Genomic DNA, 25,851 nt, shown 5'->3' with positions numbered 1-25,851 from the left:
TTAGGCCAGCATCACAGCATCTTGCTGTGTGCTATCTATTGACACTGATGCGGCAGATCTTGTTTGAAACAGAGAGACAATCCTTTTTCGGGGCACCTTCAGCTCTGTACAACCAAATCCAAATGCTCCATAATTGGGGTCAGGTAAACTTGCTTCACACCGGGTCCAGCTCAGGAAGCCTGGCTCCCAGTAATGGATAGCACTGGAACAGGAGTCATTGCAGTTGCCCCCAAAGACATAAATCTTCTTCTGCCAGCGAGTGACACCTGGATAAGAGATTGAGATGGGCACTGATGGGATACAGATGCCTCGGTCCATTGTGCCATCCTCAAGCAGGCAGGTACAGTGTCCGGTGAATCGGCGACCTCCTAGGGCAATGTCTTCAGACAGCCCGCCGACGACAAAGATACAGTTGTCCAATGCAATGGCGCTTGCCTCGTAGAATTCAAATGCCACAAGGACCTGGTTCCAGGCTTCTGATACAAGATCATAAACCAGAAATCCCCGGAATGGGCTTGGCAGGTCAGGGCCTCCCATGTTCGTCTCTCCACCGATAAGGTACAGCTTGCGCCTGAATGTCGTAGAGGCAAAGCAGGCCAAGGAGAAAGGCAGGTTGGAGATAGGGGCCCATTCTTCTTGCTCCAAGTCAAAACATTCAGCAGATGCGAGGGGTCCCGTATTATCCCAGCCAGCAGCAGCGTACAGCTTATTGTTGCAGAAGTGGAATGCATGCCATGCTCGAGCTGTAGACATGGAGGGGAGCTGGGACCAGCGGCCCCACAGTGCATCATACACAAACAGATTGTCCGAACAGGAATTGTCTAAGAACCGCCCACCAGCTACGTAGAGTTTGTGGCTCACGGAGGTGCAACCAGGGAAGGTCAGTAATTTCAGATCAGGCAGTTGTTCCCATTGTTCAGTGGAAAGGTCGAAAAAGTGCACATGAGAATCCAGTTCCTCGCTCTCTGGACTTATCTCATTCCACTTTGGCAGCCCAATAAACACCACGCCTTGGTGGTACATGCCCTGCCTGAGCCCTCCGCTGGCCTTCAGCCTTTCTTCTGAGCTGAGTTCCTTCCACTGCAACTGCACTGGCTGGCAAAATTCTTCCATGTCATCCTGGACTTCAGCAAGCTCTTCTGGTGTCATCAAAGGAAGGCGGACGTGAGCCATCAGTTCTGCCAGTTTCAGGAGACGCTCGCCAGGACGACACTTGACCCAACGGCACACGGCCCTGTGCACAGTCAGTTCAGACTCCACCACCAGGTTGTCTGAGGAGATGAGGCTGACCAGGGTGCTGAAGTCAAGAAGGAGAAAAGCAGGACTCTCTGAAAGGTGTTCAAAATGGAAGGCGACGTAGGACAAGGTTGGGCGGAGGAGAGGCCGGTGGTTATGGGAATACGCCAGGGTGTAAAACTCCAGGCAATTCTCCATGGAAATGTTGTCCTTGAGGAATCTACAAGGAGCAACAAAGGAGTCTCATTTTGTTTGTTTATTTAAAATATTCCTATCCTGCCCAGTCTCCTTGGACTCAGGGTGGAGAACACTGTAGTGGGCAAGGTGATGGTTAAACTCAAAACATATTCCTGAAATCATTTACATGTAAGAACATAAGAGAAGCCATGTTGGACCAGGCAAACGGCCCATCCAGTCCAACACTCTGTGTCACACAGTGGCCAAAAAAAGTATTTATATACACACACACACACACACACACACACACACACTGTGGCTAATAGCCCTGATGGACCTCTGCTCCGTATTTTTATCTAACCCCCTCTTGAAGCTGGCTATGCTTGTAGCCGCTACCACCTCCTGTGGCAGTGAATTCCACATGTTAATCACCCTTTGGGTGAAGAAGTACTTCCTTTTATCCGTTTTAACCTGACTGCTCAGCAATTTCATTGAATGCCACGAGTTCTTGTATTGTGAGAAAGGGAGAAAAGTACTTCTTTCTCTACTTTCTCCATTCCATGCATTATCATGTCACCCCACAGTTGATGTTTCTCCAAGCTAAAGAGCCCCAAGCGTTTTAACCTTTCTTCATAGGGAAAGTGTTCCAAACCTTTAATCATTCTAGTTGCCCTTTTCTGCACTTTCTCCAATGCTATAATATCCTTTTTGAGGTGTGGTGACCAGAATTGCACACAGTATTCCAAATGAGACCGCACCATCGATTTATACAGGGGCATTATGATACTGGCTGATTTGTTTTCAATTCCCTTCCTAATAATTCCCAGCATGGCGTTGGCCTTTTTTATTGCAATCGCACATTAAATGTAATACACATGAAAGAATTAAAATACACAGAATTAGCAAATGCAGAGCTGGATTCACTGGGAAAATTCACCCTCCACCAAATGTTTTCGAGGACTGCCTTGCATGGTTTCCTAGATGCAACAAAGGAAGGCACCCTCTTCACCTGCTCTGGTAGGCCATTCCAGGGAGTGGGCACACCAGTTTTCATCTCTGTATCTTCTGTCATTCTCTGTCTGTGCCTTATACAGCTCCCATTCATGGGCAGAGCTATGGGTATTCCATGCAAGCCAAACACAAATATTCTACATCCAGATTTCTGAATCCTGCACTGAGACAAACAATGCTCTGCAATCTATTAAACTTATGCATAAATTCCTCGTTATTTTGCAATATTCTGCCACACTAGTGAGCAAGGATGAGGGATCAAAGAATTTCCCGCATTCTTTTCCTTTTATTGTTCCAATTTTTGGTGCTTTTTTAAAAAAAAAAAATTAAATGTGAACATGGAGCACTAACAGTATGCTGGGGTCGGCAGTTCCAGTTATTTGTATTTTCCCACATTGATGTTATCAGTCTGAACATGTATTCTCATAAAACCCTGCAGTGTATCAGTGTGACCTGTGTATGACCACATACATCAAGATTCTGTTTGTGTGGCATTTCACTGATACACACATGTACTGCTGAGCACCGAGAGTCCAATTCCAATATGCTCCGTTTTGTGACCAGGCTACGACTGCATCCTTTTTGTGTGAGAGTCAAACATCACACAAAAAGGATGCAGTCATGGCCTGGTCACATAATGGAGCATATTTCTTATACTGAATCTCACTATGTGGATTCAGCATAAGAAATATGGAACTTCAAAAGCCTGGAGAAATTTGGACGAGGAGCTTCTTGACTGCGCATTTTTCAGAGATGCACCTTTTAGTGCACCAAACCCTGATCTCTGTTACCTGCTGATAATTTGCAGTGCGGGCATGACCTGAAGCCTGCTGGCTGCTGTGAACAGCTCTTCGGCCAGTTCTGAAGTGAGAACTAGTTCTCCTGTGTAGATGTAATCCAGGAGGGTCTGGAGGGACGAATGAGAGAGCTCCTTGAGCACGATTTCCTGTTCCTGGGATTCTTTGAAGGAGCTTGCAAACATGCGCCGGAAGTAGAAGCTGACAGAAGCCAGGACTGGCCTGAAAGGGAAGACAGTAGCAAAGTTACTCAAAGCCCATCTCTGCATATTTCTTAGGCTGAACTTTCACATGTAAAAACCATACACATTTCTGTCACAAGATCTGTATAAATTACTAAAATTTGTCTGATTTCTCTTAGTTTATGCTGTTTTTGCCAGGCATGAAGAGTGGGAATAGGAAACAGACAGGACGTTGAATTCTTGCCCCATATCTTGCTGAGCAATTCTTCTGTATCTCTGGTTTCAGGTGGAACTTCCGATGCATGCCAGTTACACATATCTATGAAGAGTTAAGGGCTAGTAAATCACTCTGCTTTGAAGGAAAGCTGAGTGACTCAGGATGTTTAGTTCAGCAGAAACCCCCCAGCTTCTTTGGCTTTTGTGCAACTCACAATGTCTGCTTCATGATGAGCTCAAAATACCAATTCTTCCAGGCTGTCTTCCCAGAAGCTCGGTGCAGTTACATACCCCACTCATTTTCTCCATCCCACCTACTTTCTGAAATATCCACTAATCTGAAGTTCTCTTTTAACACCAATATGCCCACTCTCCCATTTTAGCTCAGAAGCTTCTAGAATTTGCATATAAAGACACACTTCCTTTCTCCTTCAAACACCCTCACCTTGCACTTTCCCTTCAACGTTCCTTTTGTCTCTCTAAGTAGCAGTCATTTCCTGACAATCTCACTGTTCTAGCCCCTTCCCATCTAGAGTATTGGAATCCATCAGCCCTGAAGAGGAGTTGGCCCAAACCAGATGTCCTCCAGCTCTGCTAGCTTTGATAATAGTAAGCACCAACAACCCATCCTGTTTCAACTAAAGCCCAGCTCACTGAGACCCTGAATGTTTGCCTGTGAAAAAGGCAGCACTTCCAAGAATGCTACCTAGTCTTTAACCTTGTCAGGGCCTGGTCTTTAACCTTGTCAGCAACCTAAATTTTCCCTTCAAGTCTACACAAGCACACAAGGTGCTGACATGTACCACACAACCATCAGCTTCTTCTGTATGTTACCCGCCATCCTATCAACAATGACCATAACCTTTACCCCACACAGTCAAATGCATGCCACTGACGAGTCTGGCTATCTTTCTAAGGATTTTATGGGACCATGTGCCACCATAAAGACTTCTTCACAAACTAATATATAAATACTTCAATAACACCCCAAGCTGCTACACACTAATGGCCTTGCTCTTTCTGTTAAAGCCTCTCTTTGAGGTAGCAGAGCAGCTTACCTGTGACAAGGAAACATTTTCTGTTAAAGCCTCTCTTTGAGGTAGCAGAGCAGCTTACCTGTGACAAGGAAACATTCTTCCTTCAGCCACTAGAGTGACATCACAGAGCTGTTGAGTCTGATACAGTTGTTGGATCCCTGAAGCAAGTGGGAAAACATACATAAAACCGAGATCATAAGCAGAGACAAAGCCCTACCTAGTCAGTATCCTGCTTCCAACAGGAGCTGGTTAGATTCTTCCAAGAAGCTCCCAAACAGGGGAGCTTTCTTCCGTTCTTTGTGCTCAGCATTCGGTGCTTTGACTGCTCCTGAATATGGATGTTCTGTTCCCAAGTATCATGGCAAATCAGAGCACAAGAGGCCTGTCACATTATTGCCAAAGGCCCATCTGTGCCAGCATCAACAACCAGCCAGATTCCTCTGGGAAGTCCAAAAGCAGGACCAAAAGGCAAAAACCTCTCTTCACTTATCTCTCCCCTAGCAGTAGATATTTGCTGCCTCTGGACAGCATTTAGTCATCACGGCTAACAGCTGTTGACAGACCTTTTCTTGGGAAATGGAGGGAAAGTTATCCACTTTCTCTGCATCCTTACCATTTTTTCCCCAAAATTCTCTGTCATTTCTAAACTAAAACATGGGTGGAGGGAATGATTGTGGGACAGGGCATTAAGGAAGACAAATGGCTTGTAGCTTCAGCATACAGAAAAGCACAAGGACATAAGACCTTTCTGGATCAGACCAGCCGTGATGGGGGAACACTCTTCTAACTTGCAGGGGTGGAATTCTAGCAGGAGCTCCTTTGCATATTAGGCCTGATGTAGCCAATCCTCCAAGAGTTTACAAGGCTTTTTTTTTGTAAGCTCTTGGAGGATTGGCTACATCAGGGGTGTGTGGCCTAATATGCAAAGGAGCTCCTGCTAGAATTCCACCCTTGCTTCTAAGCAATAGTAAAGAGAGCACCCCTGCATCTGTAGACAGCATTGGCTGTGAAGATGCTTCTGCATCGGATGGCTACGGACAAACAATTTCTGTTTTTATACTACTGCCAAGAAACTGCAAAAGTGGGAGCAGAGTGAACGGCAGCATGAATCCATCCAGTGTACCCTTCCCATTTTAGGGATATTATATAAAGTCTTTTTGTTCCAAAACGCTGTCACTGGAACCTCCCCCCAAGATGATCCAACCTGACCCTGTATAATGGAGTGCTTCAAAGACAACATGTCTGCTTGGATACTGTCGGCTTCCAGGTCCCGTGGAAAGCTGAGATTCTTAGATCTTAGGGACATCTGAAAACTAGAACGAAAAACATTTAACTCTTTCTGTTGGGATTATCTATGTACCTAGTACACTCTACTGACACAGACTTGCTGGTTAAACCTCCTCTATCGCAGGCCTCCATTTTTTCTGTCCCTCCCCTTCCCAAACCCTGCCCTTCTCAGGATCCACCCCCTAAAACTCCAGGTATTTCCCAACTCTGAGCTGGCAATCCTAGCTGCACATGAGGGGGGGAAATACCCCTACCCATATCAAATTATATTACATTATTGTAAGCCACCTTGAACATATGAAGCTGCCTTATACTGAATCAGACCCTTGGCCCATCAGTATTGTCTACTCAGTCAGTATTGTCTACTCAGACTGGCAGCGGCTCTCCAGGGTCTCAAGCTGAGGTTTTTCACGCCTATTTGCCTGGACCCTTTTTAGTTGGAGATGCCAGGGATTGAACCGGGGACCTTCTGCTTACCAAGCAGAGGCTCTACCACAGCCACCATCCTTCCCCAAACAGGAAAGGTGCGGTTTAAATGTTTTAATAACTAAATAAACTCATTTGGAATCTATTTGGACACCCTAAAAGGATTCATTCAATTCCCTTATGCCAGCAAGATGCTACTCGTACTGCTTGCTCACTAACAGTGTACAATAAAAAAGGTTTTGTTTGCAGAATTCACTGCAGAACCTTATAAAGTTCTCAGTGAAGCCTCCTCACACTACCAAGTTTAAGTACCTGACAATGCAAATTTCCCCAGTCTCTCACAACATCAATTAAAATGATAAGCATGATACAGCACCAAAACCATCCACTTGCCAGTGATTATTTCATTGAAATGGCATGCCAGCCAGGCCAATCTTACCTTCCTAAAAGAAATGTCTCATTGAAAGAAGGGGTGCCAAGCAACACCAAGAGGATCCTGAGGCAGCCAAAATCACCAGAGTAACAATGCCTTACACCTTAACCTTTGCTTGAGTCACAGAGCACCCTGGGTACAAAACCTGGCATTGCTAGGTTGCCATAGCCTCTCCAACAAACCTGTCCTCTACCACACATTCAACCATGCTGCTTCCAGCTCTTCATAAAATGGTTACTCCTAAACTGCAGAGTGGTTGCCTGTCATTTATAGATGGCGCTGTTTGAAAATAAAGTTCATGGCACAAACTGAGGAACATCCATATTCTGACTGTCTTTTAGTTTATCTGAAAGCCTTGTGCCTCTTGGCCTTAGCTCTCAGTCCGCAAAGTCTTGCAGACTGATTTTCCTTGGGGATGAGCCTATGTTGAACTGAACATTCCAGAAGAGTGCCTTCTTCAAAGGTCGATTCTCCATACAATAGGATTGCCAACCTCCAAGTGGGGCCTGGAGATCTCCCAGAATTACAACTGATATCCAAGCTGCAGAGACCACTTCCCCTGGAGAAAATGGCTGCTTTGGAGGGTGCACTCTATGACATTCTAATGTGCCGAGGTCACGCCCTTATGTAAACCAAATGATATTAGCACCAAACTGTTTCAATTGCTTAATTTTAATCATGAATTGTTGACCTGATCAATTATTTATATGTAACTAACATGGTTGAATTGTTTTATTGTGATTTTATTGGTTGTGAGCCACCCTGAGCCTCCTTCAGTAGGGAGGGCGGGATATAAATCTAATCTAATCTAACCCTGTCCTCCTGAGGCTGTGTCCCAAAATCTCCAGGATTTGGCCACCCAACAGGAACCAAGCTCCAAGAACCTTGGGAACTGTAGTAAGAGAACACAACAGAGATCCATTCTACATGGCAACTGCTGTTATAATAGTGAGAGAAAGATAGAAAGGGGTCAGAGGTTGTTGGAAAACCTACTCTGAGGGAAGTATCTATTCTTCTGGTGGAAGAGCTACATGTGGTGTGTTCCATAGGCTGGAGGAAGACTTCTGACTTTGCTGAGCTGAGCACTCAGATACCAGCCCTAGTATTAAGTATAACGTGAATGTGAATCAGTAAATGCCTTTGACTAGTCAAGTCATAAGTGCTGTAATGTATAAAGTTATGAGGACTGAATCATTTACTATTTCTTTTTATCCATTTCTCATCTATTTCTTTGTAAGAAATTTCATATGCCTGACTGCCTAAAATCTTATTTCACATGACAGTGCACAGGTAATTTTTTTTGGACATTGTATAAAATGCTACCTAGTTGCATGTTGGAACAAGGGCATGGCTTCTTGGTAATGTTGGAGAGTCCGCAACAAGATTTGTGGTTTGTACTCAGATAAGAGTCAGGATTTCTCACAGAGCCCATATAGGTGATCTTGACTTTATTTTATGCCCATCCTGTGTCTGAGTCCTAAAGGTCTCAAATAATGTATATTGATAGGTGATTTTAACTACCCGCAGATTGATTGGGTCAATATGTGTTCTGGTCAAGAGAAAGAGATTGAGTTTCTAGATGCTCTCTCTGTGCTATGGAGCAGATGGTCTCTGAACCTACCAGGGGTGGGGCGATCCTGGATTTGGTCCTAAGTAATGCCCAAGACTTGGTGAGAGATGTAAAAGTGATCGCACCACTTAGTAGCATAATGTTATTGATTTCACCGTTTGTATAAATAGAGAGTTGCCCCAAAAGACCAGCACAACCACGTTTAACTTTAAAAGGGGTAAATTCTCTGAGATGAGGAGGCATGTGAAGAGGAAACTGAAAGGAAAGGTAAATACAGTCAAAACCCTTGGGTAAGCTTGGAGGCTATTTAAAACTACAATCCTAGAAGCTCAGATAAAATATATACCACAAGTTAGGAAAGGCACAAACAGGTATAAGAGAAGGCCTGCATGGTTAACAAACAAAGTAATGGAAGCTGTAAAAGTTAAGAAGGACTCCTTTAAGCGGTGGAAAGCTAGTCCAAGTGAGATTAATAAAAGGGAACACAGGCAATGGCAAATCAAATGCAAGACTGTGATCAGGCAGGCAAAAAGGGACTATGAGGAGCATATTGCAAAAAACATAAAAACCAACAATAAAAATTTCTTCAAATATATTAAAAGCAGGAAACCAGCCAGGGAGGCAGTGGGGCCCTTGGATGACCAAGGGGTCAAAGGATTACTGAAGGAGGATAGGAAATGGCTGAGAAGCTGAATGCATGTTTTGCCTCCGTCTTCACTGTGGAAGATGAGAAGTGTTTGCCTGCTCCAGAACCACTTATATTGGAAGGGATGTTGAAAGACCTGAGTCAGATTGAGGTGACAAGAGAGGAGGTCCTACAACTGATAGACAAATTAAAAACTAATAAGTCACCAGGTCTGGATGGCATACATTCAAGAGTTCTGAAAGAACTCAAAGTTGAACTTGTGGATCTTCTGACAAAAATATGTAATCTTTCATTGAAATCTGCCTCCGTTCCTGAGGACTGGAAGGTAGCAAATGTCACCCCCATCTTTAAAAAGGGTTCCAGAGGAGATCTGGGAAACTACAGGCCAGTCAGTCTGACTTCAATACCGGGAAAGTTGGTAGAAACCATTATCAAGGACAGAATGAATAGGCACATTGATGAACACGAGTTATTGAGGAAGACTCAGCATGGGTTCTGTAAGGGAAGATCTTGCCTCACTAACCTGTTACATTTCTTTGAGGGGGTGAACAAACGTATGGACAAAGGAGACCCGATAGATATTGTTTACCTTGACTTCCAGAAAGCTTTTGATAAAGTTCCTCATCAAAGGCTCCTTAGTAAGCTCAAGAGTCATGGAGTAAAAGTACAGGTCCTTTGTGGATCAAAAACTGGCTAATTAATAGGAAGCAGAGAGTGAGTATAAATGGGCAGTCTTCGCAGTGGAGGATGGTAAGCAGTGGAGTGCCACAGGGCTCAGTACTGGGTCCCATGCTCTTTAACTTGTTCATTAATGATTTGGAATTGAGAGTAAGCAGTGAAGTGGCCAAGTTTGCAGATGACACTAAATTGTTCAGGGTGGTGAGAACCAGGGAGGATTGCGAGGAACTCCAAAGGGATCTATTGAGGCTGGGTGAGTGGGTGTCAACGTGGCAGATGAGGTTCAATGTGGCCAAGTGCAAAGTAATGCACATTGGGGCCAAGAATCCCAGCTACAAATACAAGTTGATGGGGTGTGAACTGGCAGAGACTGACCAAGAGAGAGATCTTGGGGTCGTGGTAGATAACTCACTGAAAATGTCAAGACAGTGTGCGATTGCAATAAAAAAGGCCAACGCCATGCTGGGTATTATAGGAAGGGAACTGAAAACAAATCAGCCAGTATCATAATGCCCCTGTATAAATCGATGGTGCGGTCTCATTTGGAATACTGTGTGCAATTCTGGTCACCGCACCTCAAAAAGGATGTTTGTTACATCAGTAATGCTGTCCAGCTATCTCATCTTTTGCCGTCCCCTTCTTCTTTTGCCTTCTGTCTTTTCCAGCATCAGGATCTTCTCCAGTGAGTGCTCCCTTCTCATTTGGTGGCCAAAGTATTTGAGCTTCAGCTTCAGCATCTGACTTTCCAGGGAATGGTCTGGGTTGATTTCCCTTAGGACTCACTGATTTGATCTTCTTGCAGTCCAAGGGACTCTGAAGATTCTTCTCCAGCACCACAGCTCAAAAGCATCTATTTTTCTGCGCTTGGTCTTCCTTATGGGCCAGCTCTCACAGCTGCAGTCCTAAGCTCTGCTCACCACCTGAGTTGGACCCAGAGCAAGCTGGTCCAGGTTGACTCAGCCTTCCATCCTTCCGAGGTTGGTAAAATGAGTACCCAGCTTGCTAGGGGGAAAGTGTACATGACTGGGAAAAGCAAACCACCCCGTAAAAAGTCTGCCGTGTAAATGTTGTGAAAGCAACGTCACCCCAGAGTCAAAAACGACTGGTGCTTGCACAGGGGACTACCTTTTTTTTTTAGCAGCAGAAAAAAACCAAGAGCCCAGTAGCACTTTCAAAGCTAACTATTTCCAACAGGCTATGGACCTTTCCTGAGTCTCCACTCACTGATATCTGAAGAAATTAAGAAAGACTCAGGAAAGCTTTCCCCCACCCTAAATTTTTGGTCGTCTTTAGGGTTTCCCATTGGCTCGGTACCAGGTTGAGACTGTTCAATTACGCACATTAAAGCGGGAATTTGTAATCGCAACGAAAAGAAAAGCGGGTGGGAAAGGACGAAGTATCGAGAGTGCCTGAGGGAACTCACTCGACTTTTGTGACAGACCTAGGCTAAAGGAAAGCGAAACTGGAAACAGGCGCTTCCAAACACCCAATCAGAGCATCCATCAGCTAATTCAGACGCCATTGCAGCCAGATCCATCATCAGCTAGTTCAGCCTGATGTCTGCATCGCTCGCTCCGCGTGTACCTGCGTTCCTTTGGGAACCGAAGTTGTGCTTGACTTCCGTGAACAGGATCGCTTTACGGCTCTGTTCTTTAAAGCTTGGAGACCAATCAGCATGAGGATTCGGAAGGGGGCGCGAAAATTTAGCCACGCCCCACGGTACTCGTAGCGCGAAAATAGCACTACGCTAGCCTCTCCAGCTGGCGAGAAAGGAGAAGTGGATGCATGCGTTGAGAACGGGCTGAGTTGTTTTGTGGTTACGGTGTGAATCAGTTGTGTTTGCAAGAAAGCCGAATGGGCTAAAGCAACCTCTGGGCGGGGGAAGAAATATTCTCAAGAGGGTAAGTCCTGTTCCAGATATCTAAACGTGTCCAGAAACGGAGGATTTGCTAATGAGGGAGGTTCCTCTTTTTGAAATGCTTTGTTGAAGACTGGAATATCAGCCTTTTAAGATGGCATTTCTTGGCAGTGTGCCTGTTTAAATCTGGTAAGGTATACTTTACAAGAACATGTATAACGTGTGCCCGACTAGGCTGCCACTTATACCTTATTTATGATTTTTCCATATCGGTCTGGTTTTAACAGTATGTTTTATATTGTTGATTTTTTAAAATATGTTGTTATCTGCCCTGAGCCCGTTTTTGGGAAAGGGTGGACTTTAAATCGCCTTAATAAATAAATAAAACAGCAGTAGTGGGCTTGATCTGAATTCTAATTAGTCTAGATATTCTTTTTATGTCTCTCTCGGCTTGGCTTCGCGAACGAAGATTTAATGTAATTTGAGTTTATCCTAATTTGGAGGGGAAGTGGATTGGAATTGGGGATGCGGGGAATGGAGGAGGATTGGATTGGGGAGGAATATAGCTGTTGTATAACTCAAGCTACAGTCAAGGCAATGGTTTCCTTTCACAGCACAAAGGTGGCTCAGTGGTAGAGCATCTGCTTGGTAAGCAGAAGGTCCCAGGTTCAATCCCTGGCATCTCCAAAAAAGGGTCCAGGCAAATAGGTGTGAAAAACCTCCGCTTGAGACCCTGGAGAGCCGCTGCCAGTCTGAGTAGACAATACTGACGTTGATGGACCAAGGGTCTGATTCAGTATAAGGCAGCTTCATATGTTTCATTTACGTTTCCATGAATTGTCACTGTTTATTTTGTGCACATCTGTGTTATCCATTGAGAGGACATAGGATGCCTTTGCAGTTTCTTGCCTTTGGACCCCACAGTTTACAGCATTTCCCATTTGTGACAATGGTTATATTTGAGTCAAACAGGCATGATGGTCTGGCACAGTCAGTTTTCTGCCTTGCAATTTGACAATGGGGCATCTATAATGGCACTTTTTTTTAGTTGTGGAGATGCTTCAGTGAGTCCCAAGACATTTCCTGTCCAGACACTGACCAGATCCAGACGTGATTAGCTTTAACAAGAATGTGCCATACAACTGTCTTCTGGAACCGTGGTGGGCCACTGACCAAGATTTTTACCCAAATTAATAATTTTAAACTTTTTTTCTGGGGCAAACTCTCCAAAGCAGCTCTCAAACAACCAAAAACTACAATAGCAGACCCAAATTAAAACAAAGTTTGAGTCCTGTGGTACCTTTTATTCTGGGTATAACTGTAAGCTTTTGTATGCAGGCATGCTTCTTCATCTACATTGAAACAGAAGTCACCAACCATTACATATAGGTAGAGGGTGGGGAGGTTGTTGCCAGGATGGATTAATTGGAGTAAAGATGCATAAATAACAGAGCAATAAATATAACTAAGATTGGATTAAGGCAACTGGTGAGACCTGTGAATAGCATTACATTAGCATATAGCATATTAAAGCCGTTTACAAGAGACTGAATGACATTAGCATGTGTAGTAAATCAGTATCTCTGTTAAGTCCTGGGGATTTCATTGCCCTGAGTGTTGTAATGTTGTAATTCAGCAATCTCCCGTTAAAGCAGGGGTGGGGAACCTTTTTTCTGCCAAGGGCCATATGGATATTTATAACATCATTTGTGGGCCATAAAAAAGTATCACCTTAGAAAAACAGTGTTCCACTGAGGGAGAATGATTAAGGCCAGCAAAATTAAGGCAAATGATTGTTTTTCTATTTGAAGTCATATGGGGAGACCCTAATCTGGCCCACACACACACACACCCAGCCTGCCACCCTAGGCAAATGCTTAGGTCCAGGACTTTTTTGCAGAAAAAGCCCAGCAGGAACTCAGTAGCATATTAGATCACATCCCCTAATATTAGCATATTAGGTCACACACTCCTTAGCATATTAGGCCACACTATCTGGGATAATCAAGTGCAAACTTAACTGTGACAGTAACTTTTCCAGGCCCTGCAGCAATTCTGGCCAGCCAGCCAGGCCCCAGGGAGGCTGCCGCACAGTGCATCTGGGCCCTGCAATCCCTGCCTGGCCCTGGGGAGGCTGCTGCACAGCATGGCTGGGCCCCACGATCTTTGCTGGCAGCCAGTTGGCATTGTTAGGTCCAATGATGGCATTGTTTGGGTGTATGTGACAGCAAAGTTGGCATCTGGACTTATTGCAAGCTCTGGTACCAGTTTCCATTTTCAAGTTAGATGTGTTATTGTAAGTGAGGAGTTGCTTAAGACTGAGGGGCTTTCTGTGGGCAAGAAAAGGTTTGCCCACCTGTAATTATGAAAAAGAATTGTCTTTATTCAGTAGAGGTTGTAAATCACTGATGATGCATTGAACTGTTTTGAGTTATGAGCTGTATGTGACCACTAATGGTGTTCTGTTATTATCTCTTTTGGACCTGTCTTAGAATCATAGAGTTGGAAGGGACCTCCAAAGTCATCCAGTCCAACCCCTTGCACAATACAGGAAATTCACAACTACCTCCCTCACACACCCCAGTAATCCCTGCTCCATGCTTAGAAGCTGACAAAAGTCTCCTCCAGGATCCCTGGCTAAACTGACCTGGAGGAAATCGCTTCCTGACCCTTGTACCATTTTGGGTTTGTCAGTCTGGATTCCATTTGGCTTTGTTAATCTGCTTTTTTAGTTCATCAGGTGGATATTTTAGTTCAGAAAAATTTGTTGTAGGTCCCTTACTGAGAATCTGTCTGTAGGACTGGAACAGAGGTGCCTGGCTGTACAAAATGGCTTGTTTGGTGTGTTGAGGATGGTAGCTGAAGGCAAGTAGATATGTTTGTCAGCCAGTAAATTTCTGGTACAAGGTGGTGTCGATGTGTTCATTGTGTATTTTTACAGTAGTGTCCAGAAAATGTATTTCTAGCATAGATTGGTTTGTTGTCAGTTTGATGGTGGGGTGGAAGTTGTTGAATGTCTGGTGGAATTTGCCCAGGGCTTCTTTGCTGTGTGTCCAGACAATAAAGACGTCATTCGATATAAGAGAAGTCTGAGTGGGTAGGAATTTAGGAAGTGTTGCTACTGTGGTAACAACTTCTCCACTCTCTACCTGTATGTAATTGTTGGTGACTTCTGCTTCAGTGTAACTAAAGAAGTGTGCATGCACATGAAAACTTATACCAGAATAAAAAAATGCAATAAAAAAGTTCACTTGTGAACCTCCTGATGGCACTTTTTTTGGCCACTGTGTGACACAGAGTGTTGGACTGGATGGGCCACTGGCCTGATCCAACATGGCTTCTCTTATATTCTTTTGTTAAATTGTTGGCCCTAAGGGTGTCACTAGACTCAAGCTTTGTTCTGCTTCAGTCCAACACTGCTGCCCAGCGAAATGTAACCAAATTAAATCTCATACACAAAGATTTTACGAGAGACATCAGGAACACCATGACAATCTAATAAAACAGCAGTCATTTTTGATGTTTTGAAGCCAGCAAATATTCATATGCTCAATTCCTCATTTCTGCCCTTCCTAGGAATAGAATGGCCACCACTGAGTCACAGCTGTGTCTTGATTTAAATACCGACTATGCTGAGGTCATCATATCAGTTGGGGACGTAACGTTTGGTGAGCACCAGAGAAAAGAGAAGTTTCCAGAAGAAACGCGAAGGAAGGTTCTAGCAGAAATTGAAAACGAAATACCTGTGAAAGTCAAGAAAGGAGCTGCGGAAGGGAAGAAGACAGGAGATGCACAGAAGCTGAAAAAGGAAAGGGCAAATGAAGTGCTTAAACTCACCCGAGCAGCTTGTGCTTTGCTCAACTCCGGTGGAGGCTTGATACGGGCATCAATTGCAAACCAAGGCTACTCCTCTGTTCAAGATGGAATTGGTCAAGACATACAAGGGACCTTTCGGGAGTGTATTCATTCTGAAGAATTATCTGAGTGTTTTGACTTTATCCAGGAGGGCCAACACTTGATGATTTGGGTAAAGGCGTGGAGCAGTGCAAACTCCTCTAAGCCACGGATTTGTAACGTGAAAACTGGCTTGCACCAGCGCGACGGGGAATCTGCTATGAAGCTGAAGGACTTGACTTTTCTGAAGGAGAAGCTAGCTTATGCCAAACGTTATTCTGAAAATGAGATGAGTCTTAAGAGGCTCTGTCTCCAGAGCAACATGGAGGGTTCAACAGAAGTTGCTGTAGAAATGGCATCCGGTATCCAGAAAGCAGCTGTTCAGTTTTTTGAACGAGACCAACTGGAGTATTGTGAGATCCTGAGTTTCATTGAATGGACAACTGTTGAGTTTAAGGGCTTCCCGCCAAGACAGAGCTGCTTAGATTTTGTTCGAAATACAGTCCCGCGATACGTTTCTGCTTTTGCAAATACCCAAGGGGGATACTTAATTTTTGGTGTGGACAATCATCAGAAAGTTCTTGGATGTAAAGAAAATGTGAATCCAATGCAAGTGAAAGAAGTAATTGCAACAACCATTGATGCTATGCCTTGCTTCCATTTAGATGCTTCTAAGCCAAAAATTGAGTATAAATTTAAAGCCCAGGCTGTTTTTGATGAGCGCGGAAAGGGACACGGTTATGTTTTTGTTGTGAGAATTGAATCATTCCATGGCATTGTCTTTTCGGAAGAGCCGGATTCATGGATTGTGGAGGCTGACCGTCTCAAGAGAATTGAGATTGCTGAATGGCTTAAAATGATGACAGTGGAAGACCCAGGTAGGAAATGAATTTGCTGCACTGGAGGGAAGCCAGTTACTAGGAAGAGGGAGTCTAAGGGATTCTTCTTTCTTCTAGATGTGCCATTCTCACAAGACTCCAGGTTGATTACACAGTGTTAGTCAATGCAATCAGTAGCATGATATCTAACGAGCAGTGTAATTGAACCTGGATTTCAAAAATCTGAAACAAAGCATAAAGTGATGTTACACAATACAGGACATATTACATAAGTAGAAAACAATGCTGTGAAAGCAAACAGATGAAACATACTATCGGGGCTTTTTTTTGTAGCAAGAGCTTCTTTGCGTATTAGGCCACACACCCATGATGCAGCCAGTCCTCCAAGAGTTTACAGTAGGCCCTGTACTCAGAGCCCCGGAAGCTGTTACAAAAATGATGACCCCTGTAGGGCAGTGGTCCCAGGAACATCAGTTCCCTTTATTAAAATGCCTTCTGAACTGTTTTGTGTTATGATATAGTCCTATAAAAACAGTATGGCCATCATACAGCTGTGCCTTCCAGATTGGTGTAGTGGTTAAGTGCATGGACTCTTATCTGGGAGACCAGGCTTGTATGTCTTATCTGGGAGGGCCGGGTTTGAGTCTCCATTCCTCCACTTGCAGCTTCTGGAATGGCCTTGGGTCAGCCATAGCTCTCGCAGAGCTGTCCTTGAAAGGGCAACTTCTGGGAGGGCTGTCTCAGTCCCACCTACCTCACAGGGTGTCTGTTGGGGGGTGGTGGAAGGTAAAGGAGATTGTAGACTGCTCTGAGATTTAGAGTATAGGGCGTGGTAAATCCAATATCATCATCTTCTTCACCTGGTACAGTGACACAGAACAGAAATTATTTCATCTTCTCTTTCTTTTCCCCTGGGAAATGTTTAATTTGTTGTCAAGATCTTTCAAAGCTGGCTGAACAGTTCACGAGAGAGCTGAGTCTGTCAGACGGGCCTCCAATGATCAAGCCAGTGTATTCAGTCCAACGTCTGGACAGCTTGGATGCACTGCAGAGAATGTTTTTTCCAGGTATGGTCTGTGGATTTTGTAAACACTTCTAAAAATAAGAATGCCATATCAAAGTGGGAAGGCCCTGAATGGCTGTTGGTGACTGTTTGGTGTAGTGGTTAAGTGTGTGGACTCTTATCTGGGAGAACCAGGTTTGATTCCCCACACCTCCATTTGCAGCTGCTGGAATGGCCTTAGGTCAGCCAAGGTGTCGTTCCTTGCAAGGGCAGCTGCTGTGAGAGCCCTCTCAGCCCCACCTACCTCACAGGGTGTCTGTTGTGGGGGAGGAAGATAAAGGAGATTGTGAGCCGCTCTGAGACTCTGAAGGTCCTTTCACACGGTGACTGTTTGCAATTGGATTTTCCTATTCTTACACAGTAAAAATCCAATTGCAAAGTGCTTTATTTTGTGTTTGTGAACGCACCCTGAGATTCAGAGTGGAGGGCAGAATATAAATCCAATAAATATATGTTCCTCAAACCTCTCTGCTTGCTGGGACTTACTTTAGGGGAGAGTGTGGGGAGAACTTCACTCAAAGCATCATCTTGCTTTGTGCTACCAAGAGGGGGAGCAGAAGAATCTAACAGCTTTATTTTATTCCATTTGTATCCCACCCTCCCAGCAAGCAGGCTCAGGGTGGGTTCTATCATAACTTATTGGATTTCTCATTGCGTCTAAACCTGTGGGAAAGTTCTCGTTCCCTCCTCAGTATTGGTGACCAGCTCAGCAGAGGTCAAAAGTTCTATGCAGCATTCTGTAAACAGGACTCTGTATTCATTATACATGTCCTTATTTCCAGCAGGTTTATAGTTTGTTCTTTGTTGAAGCCAATGAAATGCCTAGCATTCTGAATAATGGGATGTGAGCAGGGAAGGAAAATCTCTCTTGGGATTCTTTGGACCGCATGCTATGCCAGAGTCTTGTTGTGTTGATCAGTGTTAGGAATTCAGAGCGTGCCGAACTGTCAGCTCATGCAAATAGCCCTATGTCTCACCCCTGTTGACGCCCCACAGCAAGCAGTATGCAGAGGTAGATGGCCTCTAAACATAGAGGCAACATTTGGCTGCAGAATCTGATAGTCTTTATGGATGTGTCTAAGCTCCTTTTAAAATTATATAAACTGGTGGCCACAGCAACATCTCATGGTAGTAAATTAAATGTGGGAGCAAGCAGAGACATTGTAAGGAGATTTTTACCATACAGTTTGGGGTTTAACTCCCCCACACTTTAAAAGCTTTGTTAGGTAAAGGTAGTCCCCTATGCAAGAACGAGTTGTTTCCGACTCTTGGGTGATGCTGCATCACAACATTCTCAAGGTGGTTTGCCATTGCCTTCCCCAGTCATTTACACTTTCCCCCCAGCAAGCTGGGTACTCATTTTACCGACCTCAGAAGGATGGAAGGCTGAGTCAACCTTGAGCCGGCTACCTGAACCCAGCTTCCGCCGGGATGGAACTCAGGTTGTGAGCAGAGCTTAGGACTGCAATACTGCAGCTTTACCACTCTGCACCAGGAGGCTGCTAAAAGCTTTGTTAATTGCAGCCAATTAACTTGGCTTTGTTTCTTAATGAAAGCCATTGAGAACTGTAGATCTACTCAGACTTGGGTAGTCCCACTCTGAATTCCATTAGTCAGGAGTCACAGGTGAAGTGTTGGAGTCTCTTCTGACTGACCACAGCTGTCTGATGTCTCAGGCAGAGAAAGGTCTTGGCCAACGCTCAAGCAGGTCCTTTAATCAGTGATGCTGGAAATTAAACCAGGGATCTTCTGCATGCAAAGCGAGGGCTCTGCGACTGACTCTTGACCTTTTCACCATTATACTAGTGATGAGAACTGGCTTTTCTATGTACAGGCAATGTAAACTTTGCTCCATTTTTGCAACTGCTTTCAACATTATTGTCTTCCCTCTGGCATGAGCTGCCTTCCATATTTAAGACTGACATTTTCTCCAGTATTGGGGATTCTTATGTCCTGGAAGTAGATAGAGCAAACTGTGTCTGTGTCCAGGGGTCGTTTTGTAGAAAAATAGGTGGTGGAGCTCATTAGCATAACTCATTAGCATATGTGCCCCCCCCCAGACAAAAGCAGCCCAACACAAGAAAGGAGAACCCTGGGCAAGCAAGGCCTGCTTGGCCAGCCCAAGCAGGCCTCACTCACCTGGGGCTCTCCTTGGCCACCCTGCTCACAGTCAAAAGGTCAGCGAGCCACCCTCCACCCAGAATCGCATAAGAAGTGGAGAAAGGGGTGTGTGAGCTTCTCCAGAGATTAATGAGGGCTGCTGGGGGTGTGGCAAAGCCCCTAGTGGCTGGTTGGCTGCCCACTCTCCTAATCCAGGAATTGTTATGCTGCTACACCTACTATTCAATGGACAAGGTAGGTAGGTGGGGAGGAGCAGGGGGCCATCAGAAAGGTTCAGGAGCTATGCTCTTGTGAGCTCCTGCTGCTGAATTTAAGGCCTGCCTGTGTCCCAGAATGCAGGATTTAGTAAGGGTGGAAAATTGTTCATCTGTAGCTGTTAAATCTGTTCTTTATATTCTGTATCGTCTCATTTAGCAGAGTCCAACAGGATGACATTTGTTCCCCAGCCCCTCTGCAACAACCTGTTCTTGGAGTATCCAGGGCTGAAAGCTTTGCTAGAAAAGGAAATAAAGCCACTGGTTCAAGGAACATTGATGTTTTCGAGAAGCTGGGCTGTGGACATTGGGTTGCCTAAGAACTGGGCCATCGTGTGTGATGTGCTTATGATGGCTGTTGGACGCTATCCTGTCCTTTACACGGTAGTTGAGAAACCTACCCTTGATATGTATGAGCATTCCAGAGGCACAGCCAGACAGCTAAAGCAGAAGCTGGTGAATGTCGGAGGATACACTCAAAAGATCTGTGTGATTCCAAAGGTCTTGTATTTGCAGTCCGCTAATGAACAGGATGCTCTAGACCAGAGACTAAAGTACCCTGAAGCCTACAGATTGCGGCAAGAACACCTACCCAGGTTACAGAAGGCACTCGTAACAGTCTTGTTTGGCTTCACTTCCTTTTCAAGTGACTTCATTGGGGTGGAGTTTCTTAATCTCTTGACCTTTGAACAATATGAAAACCTCTCCAAGAAACTTGACGAGACCAGAGAACAGTTTATATACGGCATACCTGGAAGTGGGAAGACAGTGGTGGCCTTGAAGATTATGGAGAGAATAAAGAATGAATTTGCCTGCCAACCCCATGAAATACTTTACATTTGTGAAAACAAGCCACTACGGGATTTTGTTGGGTGAGTGTGGCAAAGGGCAGAAGCTCCTAGAATAGGTTATTGTTTGAGCTAGCTGTGCTGCATTGCTACCATATGGTACTGCAATGTAAATCATTTAAATCCTTTAGCAGGGCCCCCAAATGTGGTGCTTGTGGCTGCTATGGCACCCACTGGCATCTTGCAGGTGCCTGCCAAGTATTTTTAGGAAGTGGGAGGGGCCAGGTAGGGCTTTTGCCCAGCAAGGCTTCTGATTGACTATTGGAAATTTGATTGGCTGTGCAGATGTTTTTAAAAAGTGTTGCTTTGGTTGCAGCTGCCAGCACAAGGATCTGCACTGTGTGCCTGATGGGAAGCTGTGGCAATCATTACATACCTCCTGTGGCAGCCATTTTGGTGGTGTGCCCAGCATGCTGTATCAGAATTCAACTTTACATTCTCCAAGCTGCCAGCTGACTTGGTTTGGAGAAGTGATTTAAAAAGAGAAATGACTTCTTCAAGCTGGCTGATAGGGCGGTAGCAAGAGTCACACAATATGTGTGAAAGAACCACATGTGGCTCCCGAGCCATAGTTTGGCCACCCCTGTTCTACAGTGTTGTTTTAACTTTAAAAACAAAAGCAAATATTGACCTTCTACAAGAACCATTTCTGGACTATCCTGAATTCCATACCTTGGTAAAAAGCAATATTCAGGATTTGTTTTTGGCAGTTTCCACTGATGGTTCTCCATGTATTCCCATGTGGTGGTGGTGGGGGATCTGATCTAGGACTACCATTATGTGGGCTACAATGGGAGGAAGGGAGGCAAGGAAGTTCCTTTTTGCTGATGGAAAATAGTCTGGACCCAACTCTGCTTTTATCAGGAAGCTAGGTTGAATTTTCTAATAAATAAGCAAAAGTCCTATGGCCCTCACAGTAGACAGAAAAATACTTTGCTTCCAGAAAGTTTGGATTTTTTTATTGGATAGGCTTTGTATTAGGATGCCAGGCTGCAGGTTAGTCTTTCAGAGGCATGAGCTTGAACACGTACACATGAAACCGCCTCAGACCAACAGTTCATCACAGTCTATTGCAGGGGTGGCCAAACTTGCTTAACATAAGAGCTGCATAGAATAAACAGCAGATGTTTGAGAGCAGCAAGACATGAATGTCAGATGTTTGAGGGAGGAAGGAAGAAAAATAGATGGGGAGGGAGGAAGGAAGAAAAATAGATGGGGAGGGAGGAGTGGAAAGAAAGCAACTTTAACTTTGAATGCATTCCCCATGCTGCTGGCTGGCTTGGCGAAGTGATTTAAAGAGACAAATGCCTTCTCTGAGCTGGCCAGTCAAATGGTGGGGGCTTTGAGAGTCACACACCATGTATGAAAGAGCCACATGTGGCTGCCGAGCTGCAGTTTGGCCACCCCTGGTCTATTGTCTACTTAAACTGGTAGCAGTTCTCTAAGGTAGAGGTCTTTCCTGTCACCTACTTTCAACTGGAGATGTTGGGGACTGAACCTGGTATCTTCCATATGCAAACCAGACACTCTTAACACTAAGCCACAATCCCGCCCATTAGTAATTACTGAGTAGGGACCAAGATTCAGAGACAAAATGCATGCTTTGTTCATAACTGATCCAAACCCAACCAATTCTTTATCACATTTATTTATTTAAAATCTTCATTTTTTTTAGGAAGAAAGCATTTTGTGCAGTGACGAGAGCTACATTCATGAAGGGAGAATTTCCGAACGTCAAGCACATTGTGATCGATGAAGCTCAGAATTTCCGAGTGGAGCATGGCCAGTGGTACAAGAAAGCCAGTAACATTGTCCATCGTGACCCTGATACTCCTGGGATCTTCTGGATTTTTTTGGACTATTTCCAAATGAGTCATCCTTATGACAACGGCCTTCCACCTCCATCGCGACAGTATCCAAAGGGTTATCTTACCAAGGGGGTCCGGAATGCCTCTACAATCTACAAAGTGGTGAGATTAGAGATGGAAAAAATAGCTGAAGCAAGCCAATTAAGCATTCCTCATCCAGAACTGAGAATGCTGCTAGGCAGAGCGTGCTGCAGCAATTCTATGGCGGGCAGATGCCATATGAAGTTTGAGATGGAGGCGAGGGAGATCGCACGCTATGTGGCCAGACATTGTCGGAGCTACCTGGATGCAGACTACGCAGAAAAAGATATTGCAATTCTGTGTAGCACAAAAGAAACAACTTCTTCTTACCAGCGTCCCTTGATAGAGGAGATGAGAAAACTCCGCCTTGATGTTTGTTTTGTTCAGGCCAACGAGATCCTGGAAGACAAGATCGTCCTTGACAGCATTCGCCGTTTTTCAGGCCTCGAGAGGACCATCGTGTTTGGCATTAACCCCGTTCCCACGCAGGGGGGAGTTTCCCGCAACCTTTTGCTCTGCGTGGCCTCCAGAGCGAACAAACAGCTTCATTTGCTGTATGAAAAGGAGCAGGTTTAGTAAAGCTGAAATGGGGTGGGTTGCAGATCTGGACTTGAAAAGCACTGAAGGAGTTAAAAGAACCATCCGGATGTTCCTTTCTGCTCTGTACAGGACCTGGGTTGTCCACATGCTGGGAGAAAAATGTCTTTCCCCCTTTAACAAGTTTAACATGTGGAAATGGACAGGTGAAATGTTTCATACAATGGAGGCAAATGATGTCATCTGGGAAATGACTTTCAATCAAGCTTCTGTTAAAAGGAGAGGGCACTTTTTCTCCAGGCTGTTGGCAACCCTAGTCAGGACCTTTATTTTTGCCATAGAATCATAGAATTGGAAGGGACTTCCATGGCCAACTCCCTGAACAATGCAGGAAATTCACAAATCCCTCCCCCCACACACACACAGTGACCCATGCCCCATGCCCAGAAGATGGCAAAAAGGATCCTTGGCAGTGGTCTGATTTGGAGAAACGCCCCTTTGATTACCCCCAAAGGCTATGCTGCTAATTATGGGATTTACATATGGGAAAGTTTCAGAGAGTAGCTGTGTTAGTCTGTTGTAGAGCCGCTGGATTAGGGTCTCAATAATACTTGGGCTGCAATAAGGGTGAGAATTCAATAGTATCCAGCAAAAAATCTGTCTGGATCTAATCTGATGTTGGCAGCCTACTTCTCAAGGCTGGTCAGGATGAAGCTTGCCAGCCACTGTACCATGCCCTCTGAAGGTTTCTTCTTATGAAAGAATAAATATGCTCGCTTCAGTGTTCTCTTCAACAGTCTTCAGCATGTTTACTTGTGTATTTCTGAAAGTGCCGACTTCAGAGATGCTCCCAAGTGAGTGTGAAGTTGACCTGCTGTGTGCTTCCTTCAGCAAACAGTATTCAGAGGTAGACTGTTGCTGCCCATGGAGGTTCCATCCTGCATTCTCATGGCTAATTTCTGTCTGACAGAAGGCTCGTGAAGTCCAGCAGTGCATAACTCAGTGAGATCTGTCAGATGCTTTTGAGGAGTCTCCGAACAGGACATGAAGGGCCATTTCCCCGTTGGCTGTTCTGCAGCCAGCCATGTTCAGTCATGCATTGACCCTATAGAAGGATGCCTTTCTCAGATCATGGGGGTAGGATTGTGGAGTAGAATAGGAAAACCCGTTTCCCTCCTACCATCCCTCCTACCACACCAGGAAAAGCCTGTCTAACTTCGGCAGGGTGTCTTGCTTTGGGCTGACCTACATAGAGGTGACCAGGATAGCGTAGCAGAAATTTCAGCTGCCAGATAGCCAAGGTGTGGTGGGAACTCAGGCTGAATAGCAGCTAGCATAAGTCCTACTTAGTGTTACTTTCTTGGAAACCACAGTTAGGAATGAAAGAAGCCCTGCTTGATTCTGGACCCTGGTAAGGCTGAGTGTCATCGTGTCTGTACTACATCTTGGATCAGAGTCCTGAGAAAGTTGTAATTACCCATCAATATATTTCTCAGTTATCTTTTAAAAAGTTGCCCCAGGCAAACACATCCCTAACTTTGAGGGCCCAGGATAGCCCATTCAGACCATGGATGGTCCAGGATAGCCTTGCCAGATCTTGAAAGCTAAGGAGGGTTGGCCTTGGTTAATATTTGGATGGGATATTGGGAGTGAAGGACTTTGCACTGTCCCTTAGCTTCAGACTTCAGTGTGGGACCATAGAGAATCAGACAGAGAGAGAGAGGCCAAGGCCCTGATCGTCCTTCCTTTCTACTGCTCTGATGCCATCCCTTTGAAGAGTCGATTGCAGCTCTCAGGGAATCTTCCTTCCTTCCAGCCTGACGCCTCTCCACGCTATGCTAGCCTTCTCCATCTTGGCACCATGACGGCAGGACATGCTTTCTGCATCTCTATTCACCCTAGCTAGTAAGACTAAATTAAAATCCTATTTCTATCTTTAGGATGTAGTTCCTTGTAATATTAGCTTTTACAAAGATAAAAGAGGCTCTGTAACTTTGTTTCTTGTCAGTGCACACAAACCAGATAGGTTCTGCTGCTTTATGTGCCTTGAACACTCTGCTAACCCAAATGATCCTTCATGGGAGACCACCAAGGAAGTCCAGGGTTGCTCTGCAGAGGCAGGCCTCATTCGGAGTACTATGTACCATTCTGGTCACTGCACCTCAAAAAAGATATTATAGCATTGGAAAAAGTGCAGAAAAGGGCAACTAGAATGATTAAAGGATTAGAACACTTTCCCTATGAAGAAAGGTTAAAACGCTTGGGGCTCTTTAGCTTGGAGAAACGTCAACTGAAGGATGACATGATAGAGGTTTACAAGATTATGCATGGGATACAGAAGGTAGAGAAAGAAGTACTTTTCTTCCTTTCTCACAATACAAGAACTCATGGGCATTCAATGAAATTGCTGAGCAGTTGGGTTAGAACTGATAAGAGGAAGTACTTCTTCACCCAAAGGGTGATTAACATGTGGAATTCACTGCCACAGCAGGTAGCGGCGGCTACAAGCATAGACAGCTTCAAGAGGGGAATGGATAAGCATATGGAGCTGAGGTCCATTAGTGGCTATTAGCCATTGTGTATTGTTGGAACTCTGTCTGGGGCAGTGATGCTCTGTATCCTTGTGCTGGGGGGGGGGTGCACAGTGGAAGGGCTTCTAGCTCCACTGGTGGACCTCCTGATGGCACTTGAGGTTTATTTGGCCACTGTGTGACACAGAGTGTTGGACTGGATGGGCCATTGGCCTGATTCAACATGGCTTCTCTTATGACACACACACCCCCTTAAGTATCTTGCTTTGAAAATGCCATGGGGGTCACCATAATTCAGCTGTGACTTGGTGGCACTTTCCG

The 25,851-nt window shown here is 44.9% G+C and overlaps 3 protein-coding genes across 3 annotated transcripts; 1 reads left to right on the top strand and 2 right to left on the bottom strand.

Annotated features, from left to right (window-relative positions):
• On the bottom strand, window positions 1-1,446 carry LOC132587360 (kelch-like protein 6). Its single transcript, XM_060259637.1, has one exon. The coding sequence runs from the start codon at window positions 1,432-1,434 to the stop codon at window positions 1-3; it is 1,434 nt and encodes a 477-aa protein (XP_060115620.1). The 5' UTR covers window positions 1,435-1,446.
• Window positions 1,447-2,242: 796 nt separating this feature from the next.
• On the bottom strand, window positions 2,243-11,320 carry LOC132587072 (kelch repeat and BTB domain-containing protein 2-like). The gene is made up of 4 exons (XM_060259275.1): window positions 11,120-11,320; window positions 5,866-5,969; window positions 4,736-4,814; window positions 2,243-3,443 (listed from the first exon to the last, which is right to left on the bottom strand). Exons 2-4 carry the CDS (start codon window positions 5,960-5,962, stop codon window positions 3,212-3,214), a joined length of 408 nt encoding a protein of 135 aa, XP_060115258.1. The 5' UTR covers window positions 5,963-5,969; window positions 11,120-11,320; the 3' UTR covers window positions 2,243-3,211.
• A 3,774-nt stretch (window positions 11,321-15,094) lies between these two features.
• LOC132586803 (schlafen family member 13-like) lies at window positions 15,095-23,064 on the top strand. Its single transcript, XM_060258913.1, has 4 exons — window positions 15,095-16,326; window positions 17,226-17,354; window positions 19,886-20,597; window positions 22,249-23,064. Exons 1-4 carry the CDS (start codon window positions 15,138-15,140, stop codon window positions 23,036-23,038), a joined length of 2,820 nt encoding a protein of 939 aa, XP_060114896.1. The 5' UTR covers window positions 15,095-15,137; the 3' UTR covers window positions 23,039-23,064.
• The last annotated feature ends 2,787 nt before the right edge of the window (window positions 23,065-25,851 follow it).

Source organism: Heteronotia binoei, chromosome 18, assembly GCF_032191835.1.
Source record: "Heteronotia binoei isolate CCM8104 ecotype False Entrance Well chromosome 18, APGP_CSIRO_Hbin_v1, whole genome shotgun sequence".
Lineage (NCBI taxonomy): Eukaryota > Metazoa > Chordata > Lepidosauria > Squamata > Gekkonidae > Heteronotia > Heteronotia binoei.
This window is presented reverse-complemented; position numbering and strand designations above follow the sequence as displayed.

Coding starts and splice junctions, on each gene's coding strand:
- LOC132587360 (XM_060259637.1), bottom strand. CDS start 1,434: ATGGAGAATTGCCTGGAGTTTTACACCCTGGCGTATTCCCATAACCAC.
- LOC132587072 (XM_060259275.1), bottom strand. CDS start 5,962: ATGTCCCTAAGATCTAAGAATCTCAGCTTTCCACGGGACCTGGAAGCC. Junction 4,815..5,865: donor GAAGCACTCCATTATACAGG/GTCAGGTTGGAT, acceptor CACTTGCTTCAG/GGATCCAACAACTGTATCAG. Junction 3,444..4,735: donor AGAATGTTTCCTTGTCACAG/GTAAGCTGCTCT, acceptor CTTCCCTTTCAG/GCCAGTCCTGGCTTCTGTCA.
- LOC132586803 (XM_060258913.1), top strand. CDS start 15,138: ATGGCCACCACTGAGTCACAGCTGTGTCTTGATTTAAATACCGACTAT. Junction 16,327..17,225: donor GATGACAGTGGAAGACCCAG/GTAGGAAATGAA, acceptor TTTGTTGTCAAG/ATCTTTCAAAGCTGGCTGAA. Junction 20,598..22,248: donor CCACTACGGGATTTTGTTGG/GTGAGTGTGGCA, acceptor CATTTTTTTTAG/GAAGAAAGCATTTTGTGCAG.